This window comes from Cotesia glomerata, linkage group LG3, assembly GCF_020080835.1.
Source record: "Cotesia glomerata isolate CgM1 linkage group LG3, MPM_Cglom_v2.3, whole genome shotgun sequence".
NCBI classification, from domain to species: domain Eukaryota; kingdom Metazoa; phylum Arthropoda; class Insecta; order Hymenoptera; family Braconidae; genus Cotesia; species Cotesia glomerata.
The window spans coordinates 26,518,526-26,529,624 of NC_058160.1; the positions used below are offsets into that span (position 1 = coordinate 26,518,526).

Genomic DNA, 11,099 nt, shown 5'->3' on the forward strand with positions numbered 1-11,099 from the left:
GATTTATTCATCGGAGCAAGTCGCGACTGATTGATTCCATTTTCGATTGATCTGCTCCCATAATTCATTATTTATAATTTATATAATCAATATTTTATCAGCCATAAATGATAAGTATTATAAACTTTAACGGTGATTAAACACTGTAATTATTAGTTAACGACTAATGTAAACGTTAAGTATTTAATGCGCTTAAGGCTTTGTTTAATAAGTATAAGTGAGATTACTTTTTACTTAATAATTCCTAGAAGCATTCTTATGATAGTAATTATATGATTAATGATAGATTAATATCAATTTTTTTTATTTTAATATTATTTAGATTTTTTTCACACTTCGTTAATTGAATAATGGCATTTTTAGTGAAAAAAATTGATATTAAATTTTATATACTTAAATTAACCGGTATTGTAATTTAATAATAGTAGACTTAACTGCTTCTTTAGTAAAATAACTTTAATTTATTTTCATAATAACTTACATTGATTTTAACTTATTTAATGATCAAATATTTTTAATCCAAACTTACGTAAATTAAAATAAAATTAATTTAAAAAATTAATTAAAAAAAATTTTTAATCTTAAAGTAAAATTATTTTTTATAAAAAATTTAATAAATTAATATTGATAATTATAAGAAAAATAAATTTTCTCCATTTCTTTTTTTTTATGAAAAAATTAAGAAAAAATCACCTCTCAAAAATTCAGAATTTTCTTCTTTCGATTTTATTTTGATTATTATATTTATTGAAAAATTATTGAACTTAATTAATTAATATAATTCTTGATAATTTTTTAAATTTATAAAATTTTTATTAAGAATTTTTATAAAGATAGCGCATCAATAAATACGCGAAATTTTGAATTTTAAATTAATAAAGAAAATTTTTTTTTAAATTAATTAGTAACTTAATATAAATTTTATATGCTTAAATTAACCGGTATTGTAATTTAATAATAGTAATAGTCTAATTTATTCTAATTGTACTTAGCACAAGACTTAACTGCTTATTTAGTAAAATAACTTTAATTTATCTTCATTATAACTTACATTGATTTTAACTAATTTAATGATCAAATATTTATAATCCAAACTTATACGGAAAAATTGTCATATTTGAATAAATAAATTAATATTGATAATTATAAGAAAACTAAATTTTTTTCTGAAAAAATCAAGATAAAATTACCTCTCAAAAATTCCGAATTTTTTTCATTCAATTTTATTTCGATTATTATATTTATTGAAAAATTATTGAATTTGATTAATTAATATAATTCTTGACAATTTTTTAAATTTACAAAATTTTTATTAAAACTTTTTCTAAAAATAGCGCATCAATAAATACGCGAAATTTTTAATTTTAAATTAATAAAAAAAATTTTTGTTTTAATTTTTGATAAGTCTTTCAACCAAAATTAAAAATTAAATTTTTTTTTAATTATATTTTACAATATGGCAAAAATTGAAATTTTTTAACGGATCTGAGTGCATAACCTTTGAGAAAAAAAACATAGGGTCAAGTTTAATCGCCAAGCGTTAACAAATACTTAATTAATAATTGGTTATTGAAGTAATTACTGTAATAGTAATTGTTACTTACAATAGCGAAACTATTTAATGATCTCAGGGCGAGATTAAAGTAATTGTATGTCGTTTATATTTATTGCAATGAATAATAGTAATACCAGTGTTGGTGGTCAATAGTAAAATGACCTTGAAGAAAGGAAAAATTAAAGAAAGAAGTGAGAGGTTTTATCAAGGTTTCATTACTTTTTTTAATAATCTAGCTATTCATTATCAATTGCGTTTTTTGCCGATTACTTGTGCGAGCCATTTTAATTATTGTTATATAACAAGCAGTTTTTTCTTCAAATTCCTAATAATAGAACAGAATAAAAAGAAAATAATTGAATAATAATAATAAAAAAAAAAATATCCAGCTGGGTGTCATGAGGAAAAGAAATTGTCGCAATTGTGAATAGTGTTGAAACGTTTATCGTAATATTGACCAAGTCCTGGTTCGTCGATTGGAAAAACATGCGTAACTATTTGTTACAATAAGTGTAATATAATAATATATAAGTGAATTTATTTTTATTAGTTATTATTTATTATTTATTGTCGGTTTGATTTATGGGGTATTTATGGTTTAGCTGATAAGTAATGAGCAATAAGTAATTACGATTAAATTTTATGAAGAAATAAAATTTTATCGGAACAATAAGTTATTTTTTTTTTTTCTTTTGATTTCGTATGATTTGATCGAATGTCGCAAGGTGTAGCGTATAAACGATCTCAGGAGTACCGAAGAGTAAATTTAGGTTTAATTCGCGGGGTTATGAAACAGTACGTGGTTATTGTTTAGAGAAAAAATTGTTATATAATAAACAACGATTGGTACGACGAAATGATTTTAAACACTTGTCGGGATATTTATTTAAAAAATAGAAAAATCGACATTTTTAAATAAAAAAATTGAAATTTCATTTAATCTTATACAATAAATTTGTTTAAATACTTTAAATAATTCACTTTAATCTAATGCGATTGGTATTTAGCATATCTATTGAAAATAAACTATGAATAAATTTTGTTATGCGGAACTGAGTAATTTATTTTAAAAAAAAATGAAGTAACAACGAATTTTTTCAACTAAAAAATTTTCACAATAAATTTTTACAGAAAAAAATAATTTCCAATAATAATTGAAGTGTATACTTTACTTGGATTGAAAAAATGCATGATTTCTTCATCCCGACTCTCTCCTATGAATAATAAAAATTATTCATTAATAATAAAAATAGAATATATAATAAAGATGTGTTAATTAAATATTAAATGACTAAATATTGTTTCACAAGCAAACAATGAGTAGAAAATAATAATAATTGAATTCTTATAAACAAGATTTTGATTATGATTGACAGTTGGAATATTTCAATAAGATAGTAAGTTTCTTAATTTATCGTACGATTTAGTTTATATTTTGTGTGTGTGTGTGTGTGTGTGTGTGTGTGTGTGTGTGTGTGTGTGTGTGTGTGTGTGTGTGTGTGTGTGTGTGTGTGTGTGTCAGAAGATTTATTTATTTCTAATTATTAAAAACTGACTAACTAATGACTATTTCTAAACTACTTTTGTTGTTTTTTGATCGAAGATAACCTGAGGATAATTACGAAAAAATTAGTAATGTTAATATATCGCTGCAGAAGATATATTTCAAAACATTTTTGTCATTATCGAAATTTTCTTATCTATTCAGTATATAACTGAGTGCTTTTTGGTGATGGGTATCATTAACGACGTTGACTTCGAATTCTCAAGTGCATATTACAGTCGACAAGATGTTCTACTGGGTAAGTTTTTCTTTTTTTAATTTTTAATTTAATTTTTTGGTGATAATAATACTAAATTCAGCAAACATCTGATGATTTTTGAAATTTTTATAACAAAATTGTGAATAAAAAGAAACTATTTTTAAGAATTCACACAAATTTTTTTTAATTCTAAAAATGAAATTTTTTTCATGATTATTTAATTGTTATATAAATCGTAAAAGTTATTTCAATTAATATAAATACTTATTAACATTTGAAAATAATTTTTTTCTAAATTTAACTTTAGAAAGTAAAATAATTTTTTTTTTTAAATTTAAATTAATTTACAGTTTTCAATTTTTAAATAATTTCAATCATTAAAATTATTATTTAAATTGAATTTTTTTTCTTTTAAAATAATTTTTTTATAAAAAACTCAAAAATTTGAAATTTTAAAATAATTATAAAATTAGTGGAGATTTTATAATTTTTAATTTTATTAAAGAAATAAATTAGTATTAAAAAAATATTTCATAAAAATTTCATTCATAATTTTTTTAAATTTTTATGAAATGTTATTTTATTTTTTCTTACAATAAATTGTTAAAATTCTTTAAATTATCAAATTTTTTCTCTTTATACTGAATTTAAACAATAATTAAAATATTATCATTTATTCAGATCATATCAGCAGCGTTGATCGCAAGTGCATCGGCGTCTCCGTACAGAAATCCGCCATGCAACTGGGCTATTATGTGCTCTCCAAGCCAAATCAACACCGTCAGCGGGGATGATCTGATAACCATGAACACTTATCAAACCATCCCCATGCCTGTAAGTCCTGTGGACAATTCAAAAACCGAAATTTCGACAAGTACTAAAACGTCTTCCGGTAACGCAGATTTTGATTCCTCCCAAATCAAATATTTCATGGACTATTTTAACCACACTGTAACCACGTCCGTCCCACCTACAACTACAATTACTGAAGCACCAAAGCCCCAATTCTCAGAAGCTGAGATGGAAATGATTTTTAAATCTTTTACGAGATACTTCAAAGATTATTTTTTTTCCGCAAAAGCTCCATCTACGACCACAACTGAAGCTACAGAACCTAAAACCAACCAGTACCGTACAATCGATACTAAAATTTTGAGAGGACACACCAACTCTTCCGGTAACGCAGATTTTGATTTCTCCCAAATCAAAGATTTCATGGACTATTTTAGCCACACTGTAACCAAGCCCGTCCCACCTACAACTACAATTACTGAAGCACCAAAGCCCCAATTCTCAGAAGCTGAGATGGAAATGATTTTTAAATCTTTTACGAGATACTTCAAAGATTATTTTTCTTCCGCAAAAGCTCCATCTACGACCACAACTGAAGCTCCAGAACCTAAAACCAACCAGTACCGTACAATCGATACTAAAATTTTGAGAGGACAGACCAACTCTTTCGAAAACTCCCAAAAAATTTCGGGCAAATTTGCCGGCGAGGAAAAATTCGACTCTATGGCTTGGAAAAAATCATTCGCCGACCATCCAGAGCTTTGGGAAAAATACTTGGCTTACCGTAAGGACCACACCGTTTCTCAACCTAACTTCGGTCCTTCTTTCAAAAAAGCACCCGAAAATCCGGAACCCTGCGATGAAGAAACTAAACAATTCGCCCTCAATAATAAAGATTTGATCTCGGTATTTTCACCAATAACTACTATTGCTCCAGCACCAGCATCATCTCAACCAACTGTCATCAAGACTATTTCAGGATCCCAGGGTGTTGGACGTATTAAATCAACTACTTCCAGCATCATGCAATACATCTCTGAAAATAAACCCACTGGGTATAGAATGATTTCTGGCGAGAACTTGTTCAAGGTACCTCACACTTCCTCGGCTGACTTGAACCAATTAACTCAAATAAAAAAAGTCCCGACTTTTCAACAAAATCCTTGTGAATTCTCATTGACTGGAACCTTTAGATTTATTCCCTGTAATAATTTGATGAACCAAGAAACTGTTGTGCAGAAAACTATTCCTATTATCAATTCCGCGGAAACATACAAATTCGAGAGTCCATTTGAATTTTCTAACGCCAACAACGGATTTGAAATTAAAGAAGCTGCAGACTACTAAATAATTTTTATTTTATGATCAAGTTTTTTTTAGTTTGTGAAATCAAGTATTTTTTAGAAATGTATCAAAAATAAATTTAATAAATTTGAAATTTTTAAATTTGGTCTTTTGATTTTTGTAATAAAATTTTTGGGAATTAATTTTAAATTAATAATGATTGATTAAATTAAATTTTTTTAATGACATATTTTGAGATGATGTAAATGATAAATGTTGCATAATAGTAATTTACTTAGGAGAAAGATAAAATATAGCTTCGCGACAGAACAAAATAGCGAGTTACACCCATTGAATAAAACGGCAACGACATCCGTAATAAATAAAATCTTAAATATTTGTAATAAATAAAAAATAATTTAAAAGAGATACTGATATATTAAGAAATTGTATTAAACATTTAACGATAGTGGTACACAGACTCATAATACAATAGACATTCCAGAGCAATATCCGCCTCCGTAGGACACGCCTTTGTCACACAATCTTTTCTGCATTAATGAATGAACCTCGAAACATTTTAGTACACACTTATATATTACACTCTTTGCCACAATCGCTAAGTCCGAGTTAATATTAGTGTAAGTGTAAGTATTATATATTATATATGATGTATTAACTCACTTTCTTAGTCATTATTTTTATACTACTGCAATCTTTATTCAATTTTAGTTTGCATCATACATGAGTGAGAATTTTATTAATCATCAGCCCAATAAATTAGTTTTTTTCTTTTAACATTTTTTTAATTAACTTATCATTGAATTTTGGGAAAAATGATAATTTATTTTTAATTTTAGTCTTAAAATAAATTTTATTTATTTTGATAATAATTTATTATTAAGTTCAAATTTTTTTAGTTAATTTCAAAAATTATCTTAATAATAATAATAATAATAATAATAATAATAATAATAATAATTTATTTTTAATTTTAGGCTTAAAATAAATTTTATTTATTTTGATAACAATTTATTATTAAGTTCAAATTTTGTTAGTTAATTTCAAAAATTATATTAATAATAATAATAATAATATTTTAAAATTTAGTTTTAAAATTAATATTAAAAAAAATTAATTAATATTTTAAAATATAGTTTTAAAATATTTTACATTTTCGTAATCTATTTTTCAATAAAAAAAAAAAAAATTAAGTTTAATTTGAACCAAATTTCGCAATTTGTTCTGTTAAAATATCAACCATCAATTCATCACCGACACACTAAAAAGGAATGATGGTTGTAAGAATCTCACGATACGCCCGAGTAAAATATCGTGAATAAAATTCATACCCATATACAAGTCCGAGCATCCACAATCCACAATGCGATCCATAATCGACGATAGAGGATAGAGGATAGAATCGGGCGTGCCGGAATGACTATCATGAATTAACTTCCAAAGATAGATGCTTTGTTTCATCATACCTTATACATACATATATATATATACTTAAAAGAGAAAACATAACTTATTGCCGTTTGCCGTCTATGATATCAGTAATCTATCATTAAAAACACCCATACAATCTGAAGTAGTCTTACAACTATCAGACTAGAAGCCTCACTAGCTTTAATATCATCTTCGTGTTTATTGTACACAGAAAATTATGTTTTTGTTCAATCCACAGTACTACACTGATAAAAGGATTTATTTGTATTAAAAAAATATTTGTTAATAGTTAACAAATCATTTATTAGAGACCATTTTTTAGTATCAAACAAATATTTCTTAGTATTTAAAATGATTTGTTTGTATTTAATAAATCAGATATTCATTTATTAAATATTAATAAATCTTTTTAAATACTAAGAAATATTTGTTAAGGACTAAAAAGTGGTCTCTAATAAATGATTTGTTAAATATTAACAAATATTTTTAACTATAAACAAATCCTTCTATCAGTGTATTTATCAAATAAACGCACAATACAAATAATAGTTAACTATGGCCTACAGTTAATAGTTAATAGTAACAGAGTTGGAGTATTCTCAATAAGAATCACTCAGCTATTTATAATATCAAGCTTTTAAATTTAATAACACATCACATAAGAACAAGATTGATGGTATTTTTAATTTTCCTGTTCTGTTGTATTGTTAAATGTTGTGTTGATGCAGCATTGGCATTACCGAGTGTCGCAAAGTGTAAGAAAAAGACACGCCCTGAAGATTTTTATGCTGTAAGCGTATTACACATGAAATTAGACAACAAATTACATATTGCATCCACAACGGTAGTTGTAGTGGTTACTCTTACTGTTACTATACTGCTATAATGCCTGAGTTATGCTTAAGTATGTACAAGGATCCTCGCTCAACTTTGCGCTCTAGATTCTTAAACTGGATTTATTTGTTACAATTATATATTTATATTTACGGGTATGGCTTACACTCGCGTGTTATAATTAAATAAATTACAGAATAACTATTTTATTTCATAATGGTGGGCAATCACTGGCTACCGCATCGCTGATCATTTCAAACGGTTCAACAAGCTATGAATTATTTAGGAAGATACTTGCACATGGTGTGAAAACTTTAATTTTTATATTAATAGTTTACATGTGTAATTTAACATTATACATATTTACATTTTTTGGTGTTAAATTTATACTTTTTTAAAATTATAATTTTTTTAATAGAATATTTGTGAAAATAATTTTATTGCAGCAAATTGATAATGTAATTTTTTATTTTGTAAAAAAAAATTTTATTAAATTAATTTTTATAATTTTAATTTATTTTTTAATGCATTTAATTTGTAAAAAAATTTTGAACGAAGAAATCAAAGTGACAATTTTTTTTCTCTATAAAATTATCTTTGTAACAGTTTTTTGACTTTAAATTTTATAAAAGAAGTTACTTTTATGAATTAAATTTATGGACACTAAGAAAAAATTTCTAATGAAAAAAATGGGTATTTTTTTGACAAGAAATTAATTTGTTAAAAATTTACAAAAAAAGAGTTTTTTTTATTCTAAAAAAAATAATTTAAATAAACTTGTGAATTTTCATCCAAAATTGTTTTTTCCCAAATATATACAATTTTTTTTCAACAAAAAAGTAACTGTAAAAAAAAATTTTATTTCTTCCGCTAAAAAATAAAATTGTTTAAAATTTTTAACAAATTTATTTCTTACGAGCAGTCCGCCCCGGCTTTGCACGAGTCCAAAGTTCAGATGTTTTGGACAGAGTCGCCAGATAGTAGAATTATAACTTTCATTTGCATTCTGAGTGTGACCAACTAAACATCTTTCAAGCAAGTCATTCCGAGATAAATCGTCAATAATCGGCTTAATATGAGTTTGAACATCAGGATGTAATGGAGCTGGATGTTTAATTTTTTTGGGGTTTTCCCCTAAAGCTTGTGACCCCAAGAGTGTAAATTCGAAACCCAGGTACCGAGAATCGAGCGCTCAGTTACAGACTTATACTTATACAGATACAGACTTATACAGATACAGACAATAGCGCTCAAGCGCCGAGTTGAGGCGAAGCACTTAAATGAGTTTTTAATTTATAAATAATGATAATTGCGTTTTGAAAATTTACAGGCATATTTTTGAGATGATAATCTAACGATTTATGAAAAAAAAAAAAATAGATTTTTTTTTTTTTTTTTTACATGTATCGCCCCCCTTAACAAAAATTGGAGTTTTAGTAAGGATCCCTAATTTTTTTTTTTTCATAATTATACTTTATTGATTGTTACTATTTTTTCCAATTACATTTTTCAATTATAATCAGCTTTTAAATCTTTAATAAATAATTCCTGGTCCATCGTTGGGCTTTAACTTATTTTAGATCTCTATATAAATTAATGTTAACAATATGTATTTATTTGATATTTGTGACTTCTTAGAGAAAAGTGGGTAAAATACCCTATTTAGGTTTCGTCCCTATTTTTTTTGAAAATATAAGATAGCCTGTATCTCGCCCGGGGATAGTATAGCTTCCCAACAGTGAAAGAATTTTTAAAATCGGTTCAGTAGTTTCGGAGCCTATTCAATGCAAACGAACAAACAAACCAACAAAAAATTAAATCTTTCTTCTTAATAATATTAGTATACACGGAGAGAAAAATATGGAAATTATTCCTATAATTTTAATGAAATGTTTTCCTATACCATTTCAGTCGCGATTTCTTAAATTATGGGAATTGTACCCATAATTTTTGGGAAATGTTACTATAATTATGGGAATGGTTCCTATAATTATAGGAACAATACCTATAATTATAACTGTATTATCGGCATGATTCCCATAATATATAGGAATGGTTCCCATTATATATAGGAGTAGTTTCTATAATATTATAGGAACCATTCCTATAATATTATGGGAACCATTCCCATAATATTAAACTGATGATGCCTAATAATATTGAAATATTTATCATTACAACTCAAGTTATTTGGGACTTTGATGATCACTTTGAAGTATTTGAAATTATTAGTAATTTCGATAATTTTACTTGCTTCTCAATGAGATCATTTGAAATATGTAAAATAAGTAATATTGTTCACATAAACAATAAAAGTTACATACCCAAAAGGTGTATTTAATAAATATTCAACGTATTTATTGTAAATAAATAATTAGTTTTAAAAATAAAATAAAATTGTAAAAATAAACAATGAATTCCCATATCTACCTTGCTCCTTTAATTGTATAGTGAGAAAATATCCCTTTTATTAGAGAAACTTTAGAATTGCTACAATATTTTTCAATATTATTTAACACAATAATAACTGAGTTGGAATAAACAATTTAAGATTAAGTACACACGTAAATAAAAATTATGAAATAGAAATTTTTTCACTCTAGTGAAAGATCAATTTTTATTTACAAAAAAAAATTTATTAGCAAAGAAATATATAATAATTACTTTATATTTTTGATGTGATTGCTTCATTATTATGAACATAAACATTTTTCTATTATTATTTGCGTCATTCCCATAATATTATAGGAACCATTCCTATAATATATTGAAGCTATTCCATTATTGTATAGGAATGTTTCCAATAAACTATGGGTATGGTTCCCATAATGAACATAGGATTGATACCTATAACGATCATTTTATGATAGGAACCATTCCCATAATTATTGGAAAGGTTCCTATAAATTTCTCTCCGTGTAGATTACATTATTTATTTAAAAAAAAAAATTTTTTTTTCTTTCATTGTATATATATATATAGGACTGCTTTTATAAAATTTAACATAAAAAAATAAAACTATTGAAAATATAAAATTACAGAAAATAAATTTTCTCAAGCATAAAATTAACATAATCATGATAAATTAATCTTGTATTGTAAAAATAACACGAAATGTACTGTGTAATTTTAACACACTAATTTTTATAGTATCAAAACTTTTTTCTTCCGTAAGAACTCCACTTAGGAAAAAAAGTAATTGTAACAAGAGCGATAACGAAAATATGAATTAAATGAAAATGAAACTAAACGTTAAAACAATATTATTGAGATTATTTAAACGACGCAAGGTAGGTCGCGTGATTACCTCACTGGAATATAAAAACTGTGGTTCCATTATTACGCCTACAAGACTCGCCCAGAAGGAAAGGCTTGATCCTACACAGTTGCATGACGATTTAGTTTATGTCAGCGTTTAA

At 25.3% G+C, this 11,099-nt stretch overlaps 1 protein-coding gene across 1 annotated transcript; it reads left to right on the forward strand.

Moving 5' to 3' along the window:
- Positions 1-2,863: 2,863 nt before the first annotated feature.
- Positions 2,864-5,457, forward strand: LOC123261467. The gene is made up of 3 exons (XM_044723059.1): positions 2,864-2,952; positions 3,159-3,357; positions 4,000-5,457. Exons 2-3 carry the CDS (start codon positions 3,346-3,348, stop codon positions 5,455-5,457), a joined length of 1,470 nt encoding a protein of 489 aa, XP_044578994.1. The 5' UTR covers positions 2,864-2,952; positions 3,159-3,345.
- Positions 5,458-11,099: the final 5,642 nt, after the last annotated feature.